This window comes from Silurus meridionalis, chromosome 18 (genome assembly GCF_014805685.1).
Source record: "Silurus meridionalis isolate SWU-2019-XX chromosome 18, ASM1480568v1, whole genome shotgun sequence".
NCBI lineage: Eukaryota > Metazoa > Chordata > Actinopteri > Siluriformes > Siluridae > Silurus > Silurus meridionalis.
The window spans coordinates 18,792,481-18,818,188 of NC_060901.1; the positions used below are offsets into that span (position 1 = coordinate 18,792,481).

Genomic DNA, 25,708 nt, shown 5'->3' on the forward strand with positions numbered 1-25,708 from the left:
GTGCAGCAAAATCTGTTCTATGAAATTTCATATCATAGACACGATATGGTTTTGTGGACACCTGACCACAAGGTTTGTATGTACTCTTTGAAAATTCCACTTTACTTTTACCACATTTGCTGTTCTAATGAGCTCCACTCTTCTGGGAAGATCATTCACTAGATTACTAGTGGAAAAATGTACCCCAAAGGTGCTCAGTAGGGTTTCTCGTTCAATAGCAGGCCACTCCAGATCTTCCATCTTCATGGAGCAAACATTGTCATGTTGGAGCATGTTTTGGGTCTCCTAGTTGAATAGAAGCGCACCCGAAGACTTCAAGTTTGTGCTCAAAATTTTAGAAAGAACCACATATCACATCAGATGTTTTTTGTTTTCCGCACCATTCACCTCCCAGATTCCCAGAAGCTATCTGAAATTTTCAGATGGGTATAACTCATCGTGACTCATCGATGTTCTTGTGCAAAGAGATAAAACCAGGAGTAAAATTCATCTGTACAGCTCCCTTTTCACATCATAGAGCACAGTGCTTTTATTCCACATTTCACATTTAGTGCCACCAGCCAATGAACATGTCCTGAAGTCACAACGGTCACACTTATGTGGTTGGAACACTGACCTGCATCTGCATTGGTACATGTTCTGCTGATGTGCAGGTGTTCCTAATAAAGTGGCCAGTTACATTATAGGCACTAAAGATTGTGCATTGTGACTTATTTTGAGTCGAACATTTCTGCAACTTTAAAGAAGGGTACTTGAGTTGGTGAAAGCGCATGTGCAACGATCCTTTTTTTTTTTTTTTCCTTTTGGGTGGAAAAGAGAGAGGGAGGGTAAGAGGGTAGGAGGGGCAGAAAAGTCGTGCGTACTGGGTGGTCGTGAAGCCGGTTAAGAGTTCCTCCGTTGCAAGTGATGGCCCACTGTAGTGGGGAACTCGTGCATATGCGCGTGCGTTGGCGGGGAACTCGTGCGTATGCGCGTGCGTGGGCGTGTGCGCGGCTGTGCGGTGCGGTGCGGCTCGCTTCGGCTTAACGCGCGCGCGGCGCAGCGCTGGTGACGAGCAGAAAGCGACTGGAGGCCAGAAGAAGAAGAAGGTGGAGAAGGTGGTGGTGATGAGGTAGAGGAAAGAACGACCCTGATGCTCTCCTGCCTTCCTCTCCTCTCACTTGCTCTTTCTCCTCGTCTTCTGCCGCAGTCACTCTGAAACGCAAAGGAAAGTGAATATGGAGTTGTTTTGCCACGAAAAACCAGTGGTGGTCAAAGCTTTTCTAGATCCCACCATATTCCGGAACGACAGGGTGCTGCGGAGTCTGCTAGAGGTCGAGGACACTTTTCTCCCACAACCTTTTTATTTCCAGAGCGTTCAAAAAGATCTGAAGCCCTACATGAGGAGGATAGTGGCCACTTGGATGCTAGAGGTTGGTTACTGTGTATGCATGTGTGTGTATGCATACTGTACGTATGCGTGTGTCCATTTTTTTTTATATTAAACATTAAAAAGTAACTTATGCACGAGCGCATGCATCCCGAAAATTCCATTAACATTTATGGAATTTGGCAAACGCCCTTCTTCATCTAAACAGTTGAGAGACTTGCTCAAGGGTCCAGCAGTTGCATCTCAATGCTTCTGGAATTTAAACTCAAGATCTTCAGGTCAGAAGTCCAGATGTCTTAAGTTACCACTTCCCTTATAAAACATTTCTTTTGAAATAACACTGGATGATGTCATGGTTTTTCTGGAGGTTCTAAAGTGGCCGAGTGTGTGTGTGTGTGTGTGTGTGTGTGTGTGTGAGGGGCGGAAGATTGTTTGAACTCGAAGGCCCAGGAAGTAAAATAAAAATGATAAAAAAAAAATACATAAATAAATCTATGTAATGGATAGTTCCACATAAACTATTAAAAAACTCCTCGAGAAAAAGTTTGAAAAAATATGACTTCCTACTTTAATTCTTTAAAAGTCCTCCAGAATGAAATGTACATAATGTTCTGGCAATGAGGGTTTTGAACTGAATTCTTGGAAACCAAAAAAAAAGAACTACGGAAGTGATGAAAGCTGGTGAAGTTACAATGCATCGTGAATCGAGTCCTAGTTAGGATGTCAAATAGGCTTACAAAAAAAACAAAAAAAAACATTTCCCAGCCATTGTGTGGGGTTTCATTTCTTTAAAATCCTCTCGCACTTGAATCACTAAAGCTCGTCTGTGTGGGTGTTTTTGCAGTTTTGCAGCGATCATGTGCGATTCCATAACTTCCTATGTTGAGTCATACTGTACGTAAATAAATTGTCTTCGCTCGAGAGCTTGTGTTCCCCTCCTCCTTTTGACAGGTTTGGCAGCAGTACGATGAGCCTGTTTATGCTTGCATTGTGGAGAATTGGCTTTTCACCCACACATACACACATACCCACACACACACACACGTTCATTTTTTTCCATGTCTTCCACAGGTTTGCGAAGAAGAGGAGTGCGAGGAAGAGGTTTTTCTTTTGGCTGTCAATTACCTGGACCGCTTTCTGTCGGCCGTGCAGACGAAAAAGTCATGCCTGCAGCTCCTCGGCGCCGTGTGCCTCTTCCTGGCATCCAAGATGAAATCGAACCAGCCGTTATCTGCCAGGAAGCTATGTTTGTACACGGACAACTCGATTACGTCTCAGGATCTGCTGGTAAGACTGAGTCCATCAAATCGAGCGACGTGCCTGAGGCGGGTATCTCGAGCCAGTTTTCCTCTGTAGGGTACAACTGGGTGATATGGGCCAATGTGTGTGTGTATATACAGTATATATAAACACATACACAGCTAGTACCCGACTTACAATGGAGATGCGTTCTAAAGACCTCAGAAGTCGAGTATGTAAAACTATACACATGTATATGTATGTGGCAGCAATCACACGGATGAACGCTGGTTCGTAAGTGAAGGGGGCGAAGCCAGACAACACGAGCAGTGAGAAGAACACGTGTAGCTAAAATTTAAATTGCTGAAATTAAATTGGGCTTCGAAACACCAAAAACGCAGAAAAAGATGCGCATTCAACGCCGAGACGACTGAACTCTGTCGAACACCATACATTCCTGCAGCGTCCCGACATATCGTACCAATTTATCAGGCCATTTGAAACTTTCCATTCCAACCCTTGTAGACATATCTTAATGGGACTGGCTTTGCGTGTCATGCTGGAACAGGTTTGGGTCTCCTAGTGAGGAGAAGTTCATATTAGTGTATCCAAAGACATCCTATACAATTGTGTGTCTCCAGATTCAGGCAAGAAAAACTATGGCCTGAAAAGTTGTGCGTCCCATAAATTTTTTTTTGATTTTGCAGAGATGAAGCCTAAAAATGTCTATTAATTAGAGCACACCCCAAACTTTGCAAATGTAATTGCTTGCCTGATGAAACTTGGATTTAGTTCTTAATGGCATCATCTTGAAAGTCTACAGGAAATTACTATGCAAGTATTTTTGCTATGTCATGCTTTTCACCTGAACCGAATCTATCATGAAACGCCCACGATGCTCAATTTACCCTCATTGGCATTTTCCATAACCTTTTTTTTTTTTTTTTTTTTTTTTTAAACCAGGTGGAAATACACGCGGCAAACAACAGATGCGTTAAAAAAAAAGAAGTTTTTTTTGTTGTTGTTTGTTACGTTTTTTTTCGCTCACTGAGATGTCGGTTCGCATAAAGCGGTGCAGTGTCTGTATGGTGTGTGGGCAAAGTGGAGCAGTGGAAATGTGAGAGGCTGACTCAGTCAGTCCCATCGTTCTGCCAAATCTAAAAAGGTCTTTTCTGTATTGTTTCAATTCCTTCTTGGGTTTAATAGACCCGCGTTTTCACTCTTTAGAACCAAACAGTTCGAAAACAACTCCTTAGACCAGCTGAAAGACCCCCATATTCTAAGGTTGGGTCATACATATTGTCATGTAAAACAATGGATTTGTTTCGTTTATATTTAGCCAGAAGGAAGCTGATGCAGAAATCTAGATTTATTTAGGCCGAGTTGCTTGTGGAACCCCTGATCTCATCATTTTGAACAATTTAAATAATTTTGAATTAGTCTTGAACTGATTAGATCCACCAGATCATTGCAGAGTATATTTGTTAGTGGGATATTACAAAGAAATTCGGGGTCTGAGACACCTGCATGTTCTAGACATATGTCTCAGTTGGAAGCTTTGGAAGCGCTAGCATGACATTTTCTTTTCACTTCAATCAGGATACCCAAACCTGCTCCACCATGTGTGGACAAAGAGAGAAGATATGGGTTGGAGTGGAAAATCTTAAGTAGTCTTTTGTAGAGCTATAAACCCTATTGAACACGTTTGGGATGAATCGGAACGCACCCCAGTCTTCCTTATCTCATCAGCATCTGACTTTGTTCGAGTTCTTCTGGCTAAATGAGAGCAAATCTCCAAAATCTAGTGGAACATCGTCCCAGAAGAGTGCAGGTTTATTATAACAGCAAATGTATGACGTTATGTTATGAAAGCACATACGAATCTAATGGTTTTATGTCCATACAGTGTATTTGCTTTGTTACTGTGTCAATACACTTGCTCCTGAAAAGCTCCTGAAATCAAGGTTGGCACAAAACCTATGGAAAAGTAGCAGTCAGGGACTACGTAGAACCGTTTAAATAAGAATCGAATGCATTTGTTAGAAAAGCTCGTCCACCCTGAGAAGGCTCTCAATCATACAAAGGTATCACTGAAAGAGCAGAAGAGATCCACAGTTCTAGTGCAGTGGAAAAGCTTTGTAGAAGTGAACCTGTACAAAGTTTGGCTAAGCAACAATGACGAAAATTGTTGGAAAAGGTTCTCTGGTCTCATGAGACCAAAACTGGTCTTTCTGGCCTTGGTGCAAAATGCTAAGCTGGGAGAAACCCAGAACTACTCAACAGTCTTGGAATGTCATGGCTACAGTGTAGCATGGTAGTTGTAGCATTAGTGGCTTTATTAGCAGGTAACACATGAGGCGTGTGGGGAAAATGGATATAGTAAAACAGGAAAACCCCAGATGAAAATCTGTTGCAGTCTTGGTGATGGTTTGATTTACAACTGGACAAGACCTGACTACATACATTGAAGTGGTTTATTACCAAGGAAGCCTAGAGTGTTAGGATGACCCAGTCAGAACCCAGATCTCAATCTGGGGGCCTTGATCTGCCGATTGAGAAAGCCAGAGGTGATCCTACTCCGAGGGGGACTAAATGCTTATGCAACAACCTCTGTGATTTTTGGAAATCAGATGGTCAAAATCCCAAAATCCATTTACCGACCAGGTTGTGACACTACTACAGCTTTATCCTCCTCACTAATACTCCATCTTGGAAAAGTACTGCCAGTTTTTACGTTGGTTTTGCCTAAGTGTTTTTCTCAAATCACAAAGTGATTACTTGGCTGCATTGGCTGCTTGCTTGATTGCTGAAATGCACTTGCTGTAACAAAGGTGATGATTGTGAAGGGTTTGAATATTGAGGAGCATTCAGCCTGACCCAAAAGGGAGCAGCACGACTTAACTGCACTGTCCTAAATACTCCAACACCACCCCAGTGCTCCGCTACCATGCTTCTTCAATCATCTACCATTCCTCCACTGATCCCTTAATCATCTCCCACTGCACCATGCTCCCTCTATCATCTCCCACTGCACCATGCTCCTGCCATCCTCCACAACTGCTCCACTGATTCCTTCATGCAAGAATGTGATCATGTGGCTAGTATGCTCTAGATATATTTTAATATAGATTGGCGCCCCTGGTGTTCAAAAAGTACACTTGCATCCGATGCAGAAGTGACAGATCAAATTTCTATTATGCAAAGTGCAAATCTTTGAATCGTTACACATGTATTTACTTGGCACATCTGTGTTTGTTTTGCATGTTTGTACCTAAATTCTTTTATGCTTGGTCAAGCACACAGAGAAAGATAGCTAGCTGGGTGCCAAGCCAACGATGATGGACTCTTTCAACCGTTGTGTAGATTTTGAAAGGTGGGACTTTGTGTTCATGGATGGGGTCAAGGATTAAGCATTCAAAGGTTTAATGTAGTTCACCTTGTAACTGCTGAACACGAATTCTGTCCAACGCACCGTTTAGCAACATGCACTGTTTTGTTCTGATTGCCATAGTAACTTGAATGACTTTGCTAATCGTAAAAGCTGTAATCCAGCCAAAAATAGCATGCCCATGTTCGCTTCTGTTGGAGAAAGTCCAGTACCATTTTGACAAGTTAAAACATTCCACTTAACGGTAAACCTGTTGCACACATTATTATATATTTGAGATGACTAGCTCAGTGGCACCTCCTTAGTTAACAGGAAATAAAAGCAGAAGCTGCATTTAGAGTGTGTTTCCACCAGCTATGGAGCATTTCTCAGAACACTTCCTGTAGAAAGGAAGTGTGTGTGTGTGTGTGTGTGTGTGTGTGTGTGTGTGTGTGTGTGTGTGTGTGTGTGTACATCAGGGAGGAGAGTGAGGTTTTGTTTGGCCATTATTAGAATGAGGGGGCTTGAAGGGCTTGTTGTCCTCACTTCATCCTTCGCTTCTTGAGACGTTTTTTTTTTCACCCATGGGATCCTGACTTCAAATGGCTTTTTTTTTTTTTTTTGAGATTGGGGCTTTTTTTTTTTTTTTTTTTTTTATCATTCATTAATTTTAATGCAGTTCCATGCAATTTAATGACTTTGATAACTTACAAAATATTTAGGTTATTATATATAGATTATAGAACACAAGAATGATGCTTCTAACACTTTATACCTACTTTTTTCACGTTAAGGGTTTTAGATTGTCCCGGTTTGGGTTTTATTCAGGGACTTCTTTGTATTGGCTTCATGTTAGAGGTCGACTGTATCTTTTGAAAAATTTTTATTTTAATTTTTTTTACTCCATGGATTTTACCAAAATCGATAGATAGGTTGAATGCTACTTGCCAATAACCAATTAATCAACCAATAGTTTTTGAAATAATAGATTTACTAATAGATTTTTAAATCAGTCAATTTTTATTTAATTTTTATTTTAACTTAGTTAATGGGCTATGAGCTAACTTGAATAAGGTAAAGCACGAAGCACGTGGCATCATCAATTCTCCTCTAGAGGCCGCTCTTGTACTATATAATGACAGCGGACCTTCTCAGACGCAACCCGGAAAAACTATCGTTATGGATTTTTACCTCTCGTTCCAGCAATCCAATTAATCGGTCGACCTCTACTTCATGTATCTTCTCCATTGATTCTGCCCTTGATGCTGAGAAGCAACCCTTATCTTATGATCCTGCCCTACTTCACCATAGGGATGGTTCACCAGTTGATAAGCAGGACCAGGTTTTCGCTGAGACATAACATAGTTTCCATATTTTCCTTAAGACTGATTTTCTCATAGCCCCCCCATAAAGGGGTTGATTGAGGGAGCATTTCTGAGTTGGTTCATGCAGGTTCTCGTATCTCTATGGACTTTTGAAGCATTCTCAGCGTGTCCAAGGATCTCTTGGTCCCATCTCTGACCAAGGCACTTGTAGCCCAGTTTTAATAGCTCTAGGAAGAATCCTAGTGATTCTAAACTTCATCTATTCCACATGATTGAATGTACTGTGTTCCTGCCAACAGAACTTCAGCTTCATTTTGTTGCCAATGTTCTTAAAATGGGACTTTATACACACAGGTGTTTGTATAGATATTTGAATTGTTTGTTGATTTACGATTTACAATTAAATCTGTAATACACAGGCTACTATACAAGTTTTACAGTAAAATTTTAAGCTTTTATAGAAATCCAGCTTTTTTCCTGAAAGCAAATGCTTCTTTATTTCTTTGTTTCTGTTTTTTTCTATCTCTGTCTTTTTAGAGCTGGGAGTTGATAGTTCTGGGAAAATTGAAATGGAACCTGGCAGCTGTCACACCCCATGACTTTGTGGAGCACATCTTACACAAGCTTCCCTTACCCCAGGACCGAGTGACGCTGATTAGGAAACACGCACAGACTTTCATTACTCTTTGTGCCACAGGTATTACAAGTATCAATACAAAAATTGCAGACATTCATTAAATCTGGGATCATTAAATCTGGGGTATTTGGGATATTTACGTAATTTCGCTGCTTTTTTTTTTTTTTTTGGTAGGATGTCAAGTCATAGCGCCAAAAAAGTGTCTTTTGGAATCTTACTGAACACTTCACAGTTGTTTTTCACACACACACACACACACATACACACACACAGTCCAGAAAAGGATCGCTGCGAGAGCACAAGAACATCCACTGACTATTAAAAATAGGCTTGAATTGAAATAAAGTGCAGGTCAGAATTTGCCAGCAGCATTAAGCACTGATGTAAATGATCAACCTTACGCAGACCAGGTGTCCAAATCAGCAGAATGGTCATTTCTGACACCACACTGGAGCGGAAGTGGCTTTAGCAGTCAAATAAACCAGGAATCAGGCAATAATTTGAGTATTTTATCTATTTCCTGCACCTCATATTCTGCCAAATTGTGTCTAATGATGTTATCCTGCATTCGAGGTGGAACTTTTGGAACATTTAGTCCCCATTTGCTGTTCTAATAACTTTCACTCTTCAATCATGTTGATTAAGTCAGATTGAGCAATGCCTGTGGTGCAGTTTATCCTAAAACTGTTCAGAGCTTTAGAGCAGGTCACTTAAAAACTTTTACTCCAACCCATGTGAACCATATCTTCATGGCCCCGGCTTTGTGTATGGTCATGTTGGAACAGGTTTGGGACTCCTAGTTCAAGTCGAGGGAAAATTACATGCTTCCATATCCAGAGATGACTGATACAACAGTGTACCTCCAACTTTGAACCACAAAAGTAGCCGGAAAAGTTCAATTCCATTAAATTTTATTTTATTTTATTAGTGTATTACTAACTTTATTTTTTGACTGCCCCATTGAGATTATTAATTTTCCTGATTGTTTGTCATACCACTGTGAAAAGTTTTTCAGTTCTTTTTGCATTATGAACAATTTAGAGAGCAACAGTCTACAAATAGGTAACATGCAAAAAAAAAAAAAAATAGCTTTCATGAGATTGAGCCAAACTGAGAAGGTGTAACGATGTGTTCCAATCATGATTCGATTCGATTTTCAGTGCTTTACAAATTAATAGCAATGTCATAGCAGCTCCTAAGGCATCATTTTAACAAAAAATAAAGATCCAAAAATGCCAGACTTCCGAATTTGACCATCTAAACTATAATACCCAATATTACTTATAATATGCTTCAATTATTGCGATCCACATTGTGGATTTATTATTTTCTTTGGAGTGCAGCTGATTACTGACACAGTCTAAAAAATATAAAATAATAGTTTTGTTATCGGGACCTCTGGTGTTCAAATGGAGCAATTGCATTTCTATAGGCTTTTAAATCGTGTTTTTATCAGCCATGGAAGTACAATGCAAAGAGAACCGAAACAATTGCACAAACTTCCAATCCACGTTAGCAACGTTGGGCTAGTGGGGGGTCCCTCGTTTTCATGTAGCACGTCTAAAAAGACGAGTAGAAAATCTTTTTTTTTTTTTTTGAGGTCTTATCTTATTTTTGTGTCAGCAGGAATAGTTTCCAGCTTTGGGTGTGTTTCCTGCAGGCCTGTGTCTATTCATAAGGCCTATAAACCGGCGACCACAGCAAAGAGTGTGCCGCTGCTTTTTGGGAGTAAATGTAAATGTTTGGGGTTTTCTTTTTCGTGTTTGGATATGTCGTTCTCATGGCATGAGAGGCGGCCCACATCGCAGCTGGCTTTCTCGCCATATGTTTATTCAAGCCTGTCTGTCACATCCTCTTCGGCCTCTGAGAAAAGAATTAAACCAAACACCAAATTCAAACCAGGTTGAGGGATTAGGTTTAGTGATGTAACCTACTCGTAACTAGCAAATGAGGTCGGATGCCCGTCTGAAAAATAAACTGCAAAGCGCATACAAAAATGTGCGAGGGTGGAGGGGAAAGGATCTACTCTCTGTTTTTCTAATCACAGCTGCATCTTTAAGGAACGACATTGACTGGGATTCTTGGCTGAATTCGGAGCAGATGTGGGAAGCACTGGAAACAGCTCAGATCTCCTCCAGCCATCTCACACACACACACCCACACACCCACCCACCCACACACCCACCCACCCACACACACACACACACACACACACACACACACACACACAGAGACTGGAGGTTAATTGTGTGCAGGATGCTTCGTGAACAACTTCCCTGCATGCTGCGTCTCACGTTATCTAACGTTTGTCTCTTTCCAGATCACAGCTTCTCGATGTTCCCTCCCTCGATGATCGCCTCGGGGAGTGTGGGTGCGGCGGTGTGCGGACTCCACATCGACCACACGGAGAGCAGCGTCTGGGGCGAGAGCATGACTGAACAGCTGGCCAAAATCACCCATATTGAAGTAGTAAGTGTGTCACACTGTCCCTGCCAGTATACACATTTTCTCCTGCCAGTCGTTCATTGGGAATTAAACGGAGGCTAAATTAACTTTCCTAGCAACATAGTCTGGACTCATCTGGGTCTTTATTACTTATGCAGGATCTTCGTTTATAGCCTGGGCTTTTTTCTTTTTTCTATTTTTAATGGTTTCGGAGCCCATGTGGCCCAACAATGGGTAACGTATTGGAGTGGGGTGGGGGGGGGACCACTTGTTCATTTATTTTGAATAGAATATTGTATAGAATAATATAGCATAGTATTGTATTGTTATATAGTACAGTACTGTATAGAATAGTGTAGTATAGTAGTGTATCATTTTGTATCGCACAATATAGTGCTGAAAAGTATTGTACAGTATTGTATAAAATAGGGGCAAGGTGTCGTACTGTAACATATCAGTTAGCATAGAATAGTACAGTTTTGTATAGTATATTTTAATAAAGAGTAGTACAATATTGTACAGTATGATACATTATAGTGTAGTGTAGTACATATAAGTGTAGTATAGTAAAGAACAGTATTGTGTAGTATAGTACAGGACAGTATAATGATGAATGAGGAAAATGAGAGCGAGAGAAGGTTAATTGACATACCAGTAGTAGCGTGGAGATGTTTAAGAGAGAAGGAGTATATGACTAAATTTTTTAAGAAGATTCTCAAGGTTGAGGATGCCTAAGGGATGGAGAAGGAGTTTGCTGGTACTGATCTTTAAGAATAAGGAATATGTGCAGACCTGCAGTAACTACAGGGGGATAAAGCTGATCAGCCACACCATGTCGTTATGAGAAAGAATAGTGGAAGCCTTTACTACAGGACATTCTGGAGTTGAGGGAGGCTAGATTGAGATGGTTTGGACATGTGCAGAGGAGGGACATGGGGTATATGGGTAAAATAATAGTTTATGGATGTGGTGAGGGAAGACATACAGGTAGTTGGTTTGAAAGCGGCAGATAGAGGATGGGGTAGTATGGAAAGGTATGATCCACTTTGGCGAGCTCTAATAAGAGCAGCCGAAAGAAGAAGAAGAAGAAGTAGGAGAAGTACAGGACAGTATAGTGTAGTATAGATTAGTTCAATATAGTTTAGTATAGAAAAGTACCATATGGAGTATTATAGAATAGTGCAAAATTGTGTAGCATAGTACAGTATAGTGTGGTTATAGAATATTACAATACAGTATGGTATAGTGTATGTAGTATAAAATAGATATACATAGAATGTATATTATTATATTATAATATAATACAATATATTGTATTATTGTATAGTATTATATAATATAGTACAATATAGTGTAGTACCGTATAGTTCATTACAGTGTAGTATATATTATAGTACAGTGTAGTGTATTATTGTATAGTATTATATTGTGTAGTATAGTACAATAGTGTAGTATAGTACAGTGGTGTATAGAATATGACAGTGCAGTACAGTGTATTATTGTATAACATTGTGTACTATACTATATTATAAAACACTATACAATTATACACTGTTTTGTGCTGTATTCTATACAACACTGTAATGTACTATAAGATACACATTACAGTTTAGTGTAGAACATTATAGTCCATTACAGTGTAGTATAGAATATTGTAGTACAGTACAATATATTATTGTATAGTGTTATATCATATAGTAGAGTGTAGTTTAGTACAGTAAAGTGTAGTATAGAATATTATAGTACAAAACGGTATAGTGTATTATTGTAAAGTATTACTATATAGTATAGTACAATATATAATTGGATTGTAGTGCTAAGCCGCCACGTGTGTCTTTCTGATTTTATTTTTTAAATAATATTAATACTGGTTTTGTCTGATTTATTTTTTTTTTTTTTGTTCACTCGCTCTCAGATTACTGACCAAATAAGCGTCAGCTCAAGTCAGTGTGGCGGTACTGCTCTGTCATTCCAGAAGACTGTAATAGTTTAAAGTTTTTTATAAAGTGCAGCCCTGATGTTTCTGCATTTGGTGACTGTTGGTGTTTCCACTAGTTGCATATTGAAGCTATTTACATTTCATGATGAGAGCCTGTACGATTTGGCTGTGGCTGGATCTGGCAGCTATAAAGCGACGTGTGCATGTGTCTGTGTGTGTGTGTGTGTGTGTGTGTGTGTGTGTGGGCTTGGAGGTAAATTGCTTCTTGGTGTGTGTGTGTTTGTCATCGTTCATTTCTATGGTAGTGCTTGTATGTCTGTGTGAGTGTGTGTTGTGATGGAGGAATGTGTGCTCCGAGTTGCATTTTTGTGGCCAGACATAAGCCTCTGCTTCTCATGGATCTGGATTATGGCTCACCGCGCGAAACGCACACATACACAATATGTTGAGCTGCATAGCTAGCTAGAAAGGACATTATGCACATTTATGTACACACACACAAACATCATATTCCTAATTTTTTCCCATGGTGTCTTAGCTTATAAAGTAATAGAACATTTTTCTACCTTTAGCTTTCAAATGAACCAGAAGGTTTTCAGCTTGGAACTGACAACCTCCTGAAACCTGACATCAGCAGGTTGAATGCATCAATATTACAGGAAAGAGAGAGAGAGAAAGGTGCATTATTTGTTCGTATGTGCGATAAAAAGTATTTTTCTTTTTCCGTCTCTCTTTTCAGGAATGTCTGAAGTCGTGTCAGGAGAAGATCGAGCAATTGCTGACTAGCAGCCTCCGGGAAAGCAGGCAGCAGAAGCATCAGGGGGGCGGCGTCACCAGCAAAGGGGCAGAGCCTCCGAGCCAGTCATGCACCCCGACAGATGTGCGGGACATCGATTTATGATTCATCACCGCACAACAACCCTACGCCCGTACCACCCCTACCGACCCCTCATCACCACCAACCCCTCATATCCTCTACCATGTGCAACAAAATTCCTTCATCTGGAAAAACTCATTTATACATTATAGAATTTGATTACAATTATTATAGCTGATCAGTTATTTATATTTATATAAATATATAAATCAATAATATATTCATTTATATATATATATATATATATATATATATATATATATATATATATATATAATCTTTAGTAGGTGTACACACATGTATGTGTACCTGAAAAAACAAACAAAAAAAAAATTTTTTTTATTTGTCTTCATTTTTGTGTTATTAACTATTTTAGTGTTATTTTTATTATTATTATAATTATTATTATTAATGTTAATATTATTCGCACTAGTTTAGTGTCACACTGAATTGTGACTATTTCTATTACCCCGAGAGAACGGAGTGAGATGAGAACGCAGTGTCGATCCGGGACAACGATAAAAAAAAAAAACGCCCCCGCGTCCACAACGTCGGTACCGAGGGTGTTTGACGGATCGATACGAATGTAGTTCGCAGGTACAGGGAAATACTGCTAGTCAGCTATAAGTGTTTGTGGACACCTGAGCATGAGATTTTATTGTTTTTTCGAAACATCTGCTCGAATAAACTCCATGTGATGATCTGGGTGAATGTTCCACTAGATTTTGTGCTCATTCAGATACAAGGATGTTTAAGTCAAGTACTGATGTAGGTGAAGTGATGTGACCTGGGATGCAGTGAAAGATTCATCCTAAAGGTGTTCAATAGCTCTTGGAGAAATAAGTTTGGATTTCTTAGGGGGTAATAAGTGAAAGAGGCATTTCATCCAACGATGTTTTATATACGATCGTGTTGGAAGCGTTTGGGGAAGAACCGCAAGTGGCAGATGAAGTCAGGTGTCCCAATACTTTTGCCATATCGCATTGGATGTTCAGTTTGGAGGTTTGACATGTCCAAACGGTGTTCACTGTGCAGAATCAGAAGAGCACATGGGAACTTGGACAATGTCCCTCAGATGGGCTCCTGTAAGTAAAGCAAATGACGTGGAAAGAAAAGAGAAGGTGATCGATTACGAGAAAGGCAAAGCAAGTCAGCGAAGGTATGGCTGATGGGGGGATGTTTTAAAACAATTAAGCAAGCCCTCCCCCACCCCCATCCCCCTTTAGAGAGTTAACGTTATCACTCGGATGTGAAAAGAATTCAACAAAAGCATAACCAAGTGCACTTTTTTTTTCTTTTTTTTTTATTTCTACAAAATTATTTTCAGTGCCCAAGCAGATATTTAGCCTTTTTTTTTTTTTTTTTTAAGTTATTTTTTATATTGGGGCTGGTTTCCCATCATGTTCGGTCAGGTCAGGTGTACTTGCAGGGTTTAACTGGTAAAGCATCAACCAAAGGTTGCTGAAAGAGGATTAGAGGGTTTTTGCCTACTGGATTTTATTGTACTAGTTAAAAAATTATGCAGATTTAAATTTTATTATTTTGCATCAAAAAATGTTTGCATTTTTTGCATACTTTTTTTTGTATAAGATTTTCTTTATAGGAATTCTTTTGCTTGCTTTTTTTTTTTTTTTACATTTTATTTTCGGGCCATAGTATCAGATTTGATTTAGATAAGCCTATTGATTTGATCTTTTCATCTAATTGTAGTACTTTTTATACGTTGTTGCTCAAATTTTTTTTCTCTTATAAACGTACTTGAATTTTACTCGTTCTGTATTTGAGAAGAAAAAGCGAAACGTTTCTGATTAAATACATCGAACGAAGGAAAGTGCCTTATGATGACATCATGCACTAACATGCTGTTCTACTCCAAAGTTACATTCCAGTGTAATGTGCTGTGTGTCCTGGTGTTCGCTTGTGAGGAACAAATTAATATCGCTTTTTTTTATTATTATTTTTGTTTTATAAGATTTTCTCTGATCGTCTGTCAGTATGCTGCTAAAATGGGAAAAAAAAAGCTTTATTTTTATTTTTATTTTATTTTAACACCATGGCACCGCATGCCTACATTCCACTTCATTTGCTGCTATAACATACGCCTTTACATTTTTCTTTAATATTGTATGTTTCCTTCATGCTGTTGCTGTTGTGTTACTGCTAGCGATAAAAGCAAAAAGGGAAGAGAAGAAAACCAACAAATGCTCGCTCACTTCATTGTGGACGTTTATCAGGGAGCTTCTACTGCAAGCGATGAATGATGGACACTGAGGAACGTTCACGCTACACCTCTGGATCTGCTCTTTCCAAGCACGGTTGGAGCAATATCTTTTTCTATGTAACATTTTTTTCTCCTTATTTTTCTTAGAAATGTTTTTTTTATCCCCTTTAAATTCTCCTCCAATTGTGCAATTTACAACAAAGACGATTTAATTTAATTTTTTGATTTTTAACCAGAAATTGTCCTCTAATGCAATTTATAGTAAGGTGTGTGTGTGTATATATATATATATATATATATCACCTTACTATAAATTGCTACGTTACTATAAATTTCTTTTTTTATTATTTTTAATTATGAATTTTATTTTATTTTTTACTTTTACTTTTATTTTATTTTTTTTTTTTTTTTTTGGGGGTGTTTTTGTTTAGTTTTTTTTTTTATATTGTCCTCCAGTGCAATTTATAGCAAAGACATTTTTTTTTTATATCTTAAATTGCCCTTTAATACAATTTATAAATCTAAATAATACAATTATTTTTCTATTATTTTCCCGGGGGTCTTTTCTTCTAATTGTCCTCTAGTGCAATTTTTAGTGCAAACTTTTTTTTTCTTTTTGGGATTTATTACATTGAATTCTTCTTTAATGCTGTTTATAGTAAATAAATCATTATAGGTATTTTTTATTATTATTTCAGGGTTTCTTTCCTTTAAATTATCCTCCAGTGCAATTTATAGCAAAGATAATATTATTATAAACATTTTTTTTTTTTCAATTGACCGTCCGTGCAATTTACAGTAAACAGAAGTGTTTTTTATCGTCCTTCTTATATCCTTTAGTTGTTATTTACACCAAACACAATTGTATATGTTTTTAAATCCATTTTTTTCTCTTTAAACTGTCCAACAATGCAATTTACAGTAAAGGCTATTTAATTTTTTTTATTTAGATTTTTTTACACCTTAAATTGTCCTCAAGTCGAATTGACCTCAAAGAAAAGTGTTTTTTTGCTGTTGGTTTATATATATATATATATATATATATATATATATATATATATATATATATATATATCTTATACAATCTGGTGCAAAAATACTTTTCACTTGAAGATAAAAAAAAAAAAGAATCTGATTTTTTTTTTTAATTATAACCTCGTCTAAATTCCAGTGTAAATCATATGATCAGTGTGTGGTGCAGGCAATAAGTAATAATTTTAACTTTTTTTATATTTCTTACGTGTATCAGACATCAGACTTGTGATACAATTTACAGCAAAGATCAATAATTTTGGTGGGTTGTACCCTGATTATAAACTTGATTATGAGAAAAGTCCATGTTTCACATCCTTTGTGTTCAATAAAGTTCAATCAGGACACTTGTTTGGAGTGTGTGTGTGATTGTGTGGTTGTATGGGCGCATTGCTTAAATAAATATGTATGTTAATCAACTAAAATAATCACTTATTATTAAAACTAAGATTAATTAAAGGTATGACTAATTAATTACACCAGTCTAATAACCTGAACTGAAAGATAAATGTGTGATGCTGTAATATTAGCAGTCGTTCACATTTACTGTAACACTGCCATCTAGTGGCGATTACACACTGGTGCGCTGAAGGCACATAAGTGTATAGGATGTCTCTGGATGTGGGAGCAAATTTCTTTCTTCACTATAACTACAAGACCCAAACCTGTTCCAGTATGACAATACCCATCTGCACGATGACATCTTCCATGAAGACCTGGGTTGGACCGGAAGAACTTTTCGTATAACTACATGAAGCAGTTTACGTCGATGTAGTTCTCGGTTCTGCCACCTGATAGCGCGCGTTTTTCACTAACCCCACAGAGCGCCCGTTAGGTGACGTCATCCAGCTGCGTCTCATTTCCACGAGTCAGTAGAATCTACGTGTGTGTGTTATGATGCTTACTTTGGGTCTGACGCTCGTGAGACAGTAAGTTTGTGTGTGAAAGAAAGAAAGATAGAATAAGTGTGTGTAAGAGAAAGAATGAATGAATGTGTGTGTGAGAAAGAAAGAGTGAAAGAATGAATGTGTGAGAGCGAGAGAGAAAGAAGAAAGGAAGAATGAATGTGTGTGAGAGAGAAATATTGTGTGTGTGCGTGTGCGTGTGTGTATTTGCTTGTTTGTTTGTTTGTGTAAAGCAATTAATCTAGTCTGAGTTTATATAAAATTGATTTTAGGAGTAAGAGTGCGATTTCACACACACACACACACACACACACCATCACAGAAATCTCACTCTCGCTGAAAGATCAATCCTCTAATTTTACCCTGAATTAATCTGTAAAGGTTGCCAGAGTGTGCATAAATCCTTACTTGCTGAGCTCATGTGATCAGAACCCTGTAGTTCTCATTATGCAGCTTTGCCAGTTTTCCACTGGAACCCTGGTGGCGCGACTTCAAAGTGTCTGAGACCCTAACCCATCATGGTGTGTGTGTGTGTGTGTGTGTGTGTGTGTGTGTGTGTGTGTGTGTGTGTGTGTGTGTTCTCTTCTCCTTAGTGGTGAAACCCAGTACAACAAGGACAAGCTGCTGCAAGGTATGAGCCAAAACCTGTAACGATTTGGAAATACTGATGACTGAAAGTTAAAAGGGATATTGTGTGTGTGTGTGTGTGTGTGTGTGTGTGTGTGTGTGTGTGTGTGTTTGTGTGTGAAGGTCAAGGTATTGACACTTCCTTGTCAGAAATGGGATTTCGGCAGGCAGAGGCTGCAGGCCAGTACCTTCAGGACCTTCACTTCACTAAGGCGTTTGTCAGCAACCTGCAGAGGGCCATCCAGGTGATACTGTGTGTGTGTGTGTGTGTGTGTGTGTGTGAGAGAGAGAGATTGAGTGAGTGAGTTTGTCTGTCTGTCTGTCTGTCTGGGCTTGAATCTTGAGCATGTTAAGTGTTAGTGTTTGTGTGTGTGTGAGAGAGAGAGAGTGAGTGATTGAGAGACAGTGAGTATGTGTGAGTGAGCGATATGTGTGTGTGCGTGTGTATGTGTATGTGTGCACACGCACTATTCCTGTATGTCACTAGTTTGCTGTACTCTCTGATACAAGATGAATAAGTTCATGGGTCTCTCACTGTTTCTCCAGACGGCTGAGATCATCCTGAGAAGTAACCTGCACTCTGCGGGCGTTGAAATGGTTTTGGATCCGTTGCTCAGGGAGAGGGTGAGACTGTCGCTCCCATGTCTTCAGCTCTGTCCCGTTGCTCTGTCCCGTGCTCTGCACCACTGTAGTTTCACGCTTTACACTGCTGCATTATGTGTTGTGCAGGGGTTCGGCGTGGCCGAGGGTCGACCCAAAGAAGACCTGAAGAACATGGCGAACGCAGCAGGACAGGCCTGCAGGGATTTCACACCACCAGGAGGAGAAACTCTCGAACAGGTACGAGCTTCGGAACAAAGTGCTGGAAGCGTAACTCTTGTGGTTGAAAGGTCATGAGTTCAAATTCTGGCACCACCAAGTTGCCAACTGCTGAGGCCCTCAATTCCGGAAGCTCTTAATAAGGCTTTACTTCCCTATTTAGTCATTAGCCAAGTCCCACCCATCAGCTAGTTCGTTGTGATGAGTTCTCAAGCAGGGAAAGGGAAAGGTAGTGTGTGCTTTTTCTTCTTTTTCTTGCAGCTAATGCAATATCATAGGGGAGCTGAATGCACCAGAAAACTCAATTTGCCCGCCTCTGCATACATGTCCTCACAAATGCCTAGTATTCCCCACGGATAGCTGTAATATACGCTGTGTGTGTGTGTGTGTGTGTGTGTGTGTGTGTGTGTGTGTGTGTGTGTGTGTGTGTGAAGGTAAAAACCCGTTTCCGTAAGTTCCTCAAGTCCATGTTCCAGCGCATCCTAACCGACCACAGACCTGGTCCGAGCGCAGACGCGTTCCCCGAATCGGCCCTCGATACCTCAATCGCAGGATTTGCAGACGACGGTGTGGAGAACCTGCACGTCCACGCGTTAGTGGTGAGCCACGGCGCCTTCATCCGCGTTGCCGTGCGCCACCTGGTGGATGGGCTGCGCTGCAGCCTGCCCCAGGGGATCAAAATGAGCCAGGTTTACTCAGCCTGCCCCAACACGGGCATCTGCAGGTTCGTCGTCACGTTGCGGACGGACGAGGACGTCCCGAGACCTGTTGCGTTCCACTGCATCTTCATCAACAGGAAGGATCACCTCGCTGGACTGAAAGACTAGACACGTCGTCTCCTCTGCAGCTTTTACCAAACCTGTGATCAGTGTCGTATAATATTCTTTATTTATGGTCCTCAGATTTCTGTCGCAAAAAACACGTACTAATTAAATTTGCATTTCCTATTTTTTTGTAACATTTACTGTATTTATTGGGACTCTACTGTATGTATCACTGTATGTATTATGAATGAGATGTTAAAGACAAGCTTCGGTTTAGTTTTTTCTTTAAGACTGACAAAATGCACTTTATTTACAATGGCATAGAATTTTTTCCTTTTTTCTGGAGTGTGGGGGGCGCGACATGTTAAATCGTCCTCTGCCGTCAAAAATAAAGATTGATGAACACTTTATATCTGATTAGTTTTTTTTTTTATATGGACCTATTGTCTCACTGGAATTTTTCAAACATGGTTCTTCTCCATATTTTTTGCCACAAATTTGGATGCACACAATTCTATACAACGTTTTTGGATGCAGGAGCAAAAAACCTTTTTCTGCACTTAAACCAGGAGACCCCAAACCCGTTCCAGCATGACGATGCTTCTGTGCACAAAGCCAGGTCCATGAAGATATGGGATGTAGGTAGAGTCGCAAAATCTGCATAAAATTCATCTAAATAAAATAAAACTTAAATAAAAAAGTTAAATAAAACTTAATCTGAGGAATTTGGGAAATATTCCAATTTGAAAACCTTTAAGGAATTTATGGGAATTATGACCAGCATTTTATATGGTCATAAACTGACATGCATGCAAATGAAAACAGAAAAAAGAAAAAACGGGAAAAAAAAGACATTTTTACTATATTTTTTTAAGATTAAAACATAAACTTCTGTAATACTTGTCATTGATGTGAATACTCACCAAGATGGACTTTTTTTTGTTTTTTTACATGCAGGATTCAAGAAATTATATATGATGAAGGACTGCACAGTGCATGTAGGGGGCGTGGCCTCAGTAACCCTGCAGAAAGTGTGCATGCGTTTGATGAATATGTAGAGTAGAACTAAAATTGCATTAAATCTGGTTGTTTTAACCAGGATTTTCCTGCAAGAACCACACTTAGGCTCCAGGTTATAGGCTAAACTGCAATATTGTAAATTCCCAGTTCCTGATAAATCCCATGGAATGTTTCCAGTCTTAAAAATTCTTGGAATTTTGCAACCCTGGTTGTAGTGGAAGATCTCAAATGGCCTGCTAACTCTGTTGAACATTACCATCACCTACATCAGTGGGTGAATCTCCACCAATTCTCTACACAATGTTCAGAAAGCTGTGGACTAACATATGTCCATATAATATACAGTCCATAATAACTAGGAATGATTGTCCAGAAGATGGCACTGCACACCCGGACCAGAAGCTTTTAGAAGCAGCATCCCTGACTCAAGGGGCAGAGAGCGAAAGGACACGTTCTCGTCGCAGTCGCCTACACTCTGGCCACAAGCAATCCCAGCCTCTCCCCTTCATTTTTCCATCCCTTGTTGGAAATGTGATCTTTCAGAAGCCTGTCATTTGCCTGTCGGTGAGTAGGCGGTGGTCTGGTCTCATTTGTCACACGGAGGCGACCTGGATTGGTCCATAATCCTCCAGTCCAGAGAGTCTGCGGCCTCGCATTCTTGCCCTCCCACGGGCGCCAAAAATATCAGGTGCAAACCAAATCCATGTCACACACACACACTCACACATATTCACACACACACATAAATACACACATCATACTTATTAACACATCCTGTCTAGAAAACCTGAACATATGGTGCAGCCACACAAACGTGACCCTCAGGTAAACATATTCACAGCATGCACGACTTCAGGAGTCAGTTGAAGTGCATGCGTGCGTTGGCATACACGTGTACGCATCTGTAATTACATAGTATTGTCCTGTAGCATTATTTTGTTCCTTTGGACAGGAAGTGCTGCTGGTGATCATCCAGGTTTCAACGAACACGTCTCGGCACCCAAACAAAGTCATGTGAGCAGGATGTTTAGGGATGTGTAGAGTGTGCATGTGGCAATATGTTGTTTGCATAATATAAAAGAAACGTCTAGAGTTTTTTTTCTGCTGGGTCATAACAGACAGGAAATGGGGACCATTTAGATAAAGATTTTGGAATTTTAATAAACAATAAGGTCGAATGGACAAAGTTTTGGACACCTGAGCATGTGCTTTTTGAACATTCAATTCCACATTTGTTATAATTAATATCCTCTACTTTTCTGAGATTTTCCACCAGATTTGTGGAGAAACAATTGTGTTTGTAAAGTAAGGTACCCATCAACGTCCTGAGGTTCACTCAAAATTCACATTCTATAGAAGTTCACTCAAGTTCTTCAACTCCAATTTGTATGTTCATGGAGATGGTTTTTTGTACACAAATGCATTGTGTTGCTGGAAAACGTTTGGGTGTTCTTGTTTAATTAAAGGGAAAACTACAATTTCTGCAAAATGCAAAGACATCTTATACAATCCAAGTGCTTCCAAGTTTGTGGATGATCCTTGTGAATGATCTTCCCGTGATGCACTTGTTCATAAATCGTCTACAAGACACACTGTAATCCAATTTGACAAACACACGCAAGCCTTTCATATTGTCCGAACCAAAAACCTCCCCAGGGTCTTTAGTTGTGTATTTGTGTGTGTGTGTGTGTGGTGTGTGTGTGGTGTGTGTGTGAGAAGCAGACACTTAATTCAATACGGTGTAATGTGATGACTCTGCTGATACGTCTCTAGAAGTCTCCAGAGCCTGAATGGGTCAATACCGTCTTCTTGGGAGAAGCATTAATCACACACTGTCCATATCCAAGTGTCCAGACGCCATACCATACGTTCGTACACGGACAGTGGTGCGAGACGACACACTGCGTTGTGCTTATCTTGAGGAGAATATATAAAAAAAACGACGCATGTTGCGATATAATTAAAGAGAATCTCTCCGCGACGTCACCATCCGTTTCGATAACATCCGGACTGATTGGACATGCCTTGTGGTTGAAAAAGAAAAAGGACAGGGATATTTACGGCAGCACTCTGCCTTTCTAATGAGCGCCAATCAGCCTCTGCCTTTAATTAGTGGTTTACTGATTGCACTTCCCCCTGTCTTCTATATAAGGACAAGCCCAGAAGGCTGCACGGGGCTTTTCGGATATCCGGTCGCGAAGGCTGTGTCCTTGCCTGGTGATCTTCCGACTCGGAAAAGGCCACTAGGGTCAGGTTTCCTCCAGGCAGCTCCAGACTACATTTTGACCACAATAGCTGCTGCCACTGCCGTTTGCAGGCCTTGAGTGGGCAGCACAGGGAGTGAATATGGGCATTGTGTTTTTTCCGGCATTTTTCCCCCCTCAGGTTTCTTGATATATAAGTACACACTTTGGAAGTTTTGCGGTTCGAGGTGCTAAATGCTCCTGGGGGGATGAAATTTGAGCAAGACTGTGTTCCTAACTACCGATTAAGCCCTTTCACCCCGTTCGGGTGGCAGGGAACATTGTGTCTTCTGAGCTGTGCTATGACACATCCAGTATAAGCACTGGTTCCTGTTCAAGAAAAAGAAGTTTGCTGGCTGATGCAGTCCTTTTTAGTTCCAGGATCTTAAGATCAAGATCAAGATTGCATTTGTTTTACATGAAGTCGATTTCGTGTGCTAGAATTTGCAGGCTGGTCAAGAAGTTGAGGTTAGAGCTCTATAGCGTTCCGCTCAAGAGCTTCCACTCTGAACCATGTACTAGTAATGCACAGGGGTATCATCAAGTTGGAACAGGTTCAGGTTCTCCTGGTTATGATGAAGGGAAGATTTCATGCAACTGCATCCAATGACAACCTATACACTTATGTAATTTTACTTTTGTGGGAACAGTCTGGAGATGAACCACATATAGCATCTGGAAAGGTCAGGTGTTCCAATACGTTTATTCGTATAGTGTTCTCCTAAGTCAAGAGCATTTGATTTTCATTGACCAGCAATCACATGGGTTTTTTCAGTCTGTTCAGCTTTTCATTCAGTGCATTCAATAATCAATTTAATTTTCTATAGAAAACAGAACTAATTATCACATTTATGTCTATCTATCTATCTATCTATCTATCTATCTATCTATCTATCTATCTATCTATCTATCTATCTATCTAATGCTTTAATTTGCTCATCAGTTCTTTATTTATTCTGAGCAGATAGTCCTCATGCAGAGACAAAACTGTGTTGTAATGCTGCAATGCAGTGAATTAATCCAGTAGACACACTGGATTTCTCCTCCACCAGAGGGCAATACCTCCAAAAAAAGAACATTTTTTGAACTCCATGTTCAGAAAAGAACTTCTCAGAGAGAGCTTCAGCAGTTTTGGGTTTCAGCCTGTCCTGGTCATCCTGAAGCCTTTTTGCGTTCTTACCTCTATAGACAGGTTTAGATTGGACGGCAAGTCGAAGAGAGAGTGAGAGAGCAGTGAGATCAACCTGATACAAAGAGGAAATGGTTTCATATTTCTTAATGGGATTAAAATTATTTTGATGATGATGATGCTGATGATGAAGATGATAATGTGACGTGAATTTTTTGTGTGTTAGGGACAGGAGATATATATATATATATATATATATATATATATATATATATATATATATATATATATATATATATACACACGTGTGTGTGTGTGTGTACAGTATATGTATGTATATGTATGTATATGTATGTATGTATATAAATGTGTGTGTGTGTGTGTGTGTAAATATTGGATATTTAGTACACATATATAGGTTATCTATCTTTCTGTCTGTGTGTATCAGTGTGCGTCAGTGCACACACTCCGCTTTCATCTACAAAAATTACCTTGCTCGACATTCCTTGCTTTCTGCCCCCAACTAACCCACCCATTCCTAGCGTGTGTGTCTTACCAGAACTCCAACCAGCCAGTGGGGAAAAATGCTCATGCTTTCACACTCACTTTGAGATTGCCGCCGGCGCACTTGACGCCTGAAGGGGGTGAGAACGTGCAAAGTGGCCCACGAATGTCCGAATGAAATGTCTTACATTCCAGCTCTGGGCTTCATGGCCTGGTGTTGGGTTCCAGCCGGAGAGACAGAAGAACTACACACTACACACTTCTCTGAAATCTGTTCCCTGGTTACTGGTACGCTCCAAACTAAACAACATACTTCACTATAGTTAGAAACCGTTCGGGATGTTCTTTAAAAATAATAATCAGCTTTTGGAGAAACTCAGAATACCACTCTGTGCAATTGTGGTGAGCGGAAAAGCATCTCAGAATGAGAACCTGCAAGACAACTTCGTCTCATAATAAACTATATGAACTAAAGTTTGTGGACAAAAATTAAATAACATTTTATTTTTCATACACATTCATACATAAATGCTTATTATAACTGTCTAACATGTAAATAGTATAAATAATAAATATTAAATAAATAATAAATAACAAAAATATGAAGTGTAAATAACATTTTGTTCTAAATATTTCTATTTCTCAGATGTATACTTCAATATTTAATTGATTCTCTCATCTTTCTTGAAGTTGTGCACCTTTGTTCCACAGAATGTATTACCCTGGTGGTCACAAATGGGAACTGCATCAATTGCTTAATAGAGGTCCATTGGGGCAGGATTCACACTGCCTCATGCTCAAGGGTGGATCAGTTAACAGGACAGTTAACAGAGTTGCCATTTTTTGGGGATCATTCAAATTTTTGCAAACACGGCCAAGCACAAGTCTCTAAAGAGTGAGAAAGTGAGATGGTGGAGAAATGCGTGTGCATCACAGTGACCTTGTTTCTCTGTGAAATAGAAAATAAAATAGATTTTTCAAATTTCCTAAATAGTTAGAGGATATTTTCTGATTATTATATTAGCTAAATCCTGGCAACCCTGGCAAACACATGCTGTATCAGACACTTTTCAACAAATATATCTCTAAAACTAGCCAAAGAATCCGAATCTGCATCTCAGAATGCGCAGTACATCTAACCTCGAGGGTTGAGGTCAGAACTTTAAAGTATGCCACTCAAGATCTTAATTTCAACCTTGGATCATTTTGTGTGATGAATGAAAAATGAAAGTACAGTGACTCATGC

General features: G+C 39.5%; 2 protein-coding genes across 2 annotated transcripts; both read left to right on the top strand.

The window, feature by feature from the left end:
• Positions 1-807: 807 nt before the first annotated feature.
• Positions 808-13,369, top strand: ccnd2b (cyclin D2, b). Its single transcript, XM_046872531.1, has 5 exons — positions 808-1,412; positions 2,441-2,656; positions 7,838-7,997; positions 10,258-10,406; positions 13,061-13,369. The coding sequence occupies exons 1-5, from the start codon at positions 1,218-1,220 to the stop codon at positions 13,220-13,222; spliced, it is 882 nt and encodes a 293-aa protein (XP_046728487.1). The 5' UTR covers positions 808-1,217; the 3' UTR covers positions 13,223-13,369.
• A 3,877-nt stretch (positions 13,370-17,246) lies between these two features.
• Positions 17,247-19,976, top strand: tigarb (TP53 induced glycolysis regulatory phosphatase b). The gene is made up of 6 exons (XM_046873455.1): positions 17,247-17,380; positions 17,950-17,987; positions 18,107-18,228; positions 18,530-18,607; positions 18,713-18,823; positions 19,237-19,976. The coding sequence occupies exons 1-6, from the start codon at positions 17,346-17,348 to the stop codon at positions 19,627-19,629; spliced, it is 777 nt and encodes a 258-aa protein (XP_046729411.1). The 5' UTR covers positions 17,247-17,345; the 3' UTR covers positions 19,630-19,976.
• Positions 19,977-25,708: the final 5,732 nt, after the last annotated feature.

Coding starts and splice junctions, on each gene's coding strand:
- ccnd2b (XM_046872531.1), top strand. CDS start 1,218: ATGGAGTTGTTTTGCCACGAAAAACCAGTGGTGGTCAAAGCTTTTCTA. Junction 1,413..2,440: donor TGGCCACTTGGATGCTAGAG/GTTGGTTACTGT, acceptor TGTCTTCCACAG/GTTTGCGAAGAAGAGGAGTG. Junction 10,407..13,060: donor AAATCACCCATATTGAAGTA/GTAAGTGTGTCA, acceptor CTCTCTTTTCAG/GAATGTCTGAAGTCGTGTCA.
- tigarb (XM_046873455.1), top strand. CDS start 17,346: ATGATGCTTACTTTGGGTCTGACGCTCGTGAGACA. Junction 17,381..17,949: donor GGTCTGACGCTCGTGAGACA/GTAAGTTTGTGT, acceptor TCTTCTCCTTAG/TGGTGAAACCCAGTACAACA. Junction 17,988..18,106: donor CAAGGACAAGCTGCTGCAAG/GTATGAGCCAAA, acceptor TTGTGTGTGAAG/GTCAAGGTATTGACACTTCC.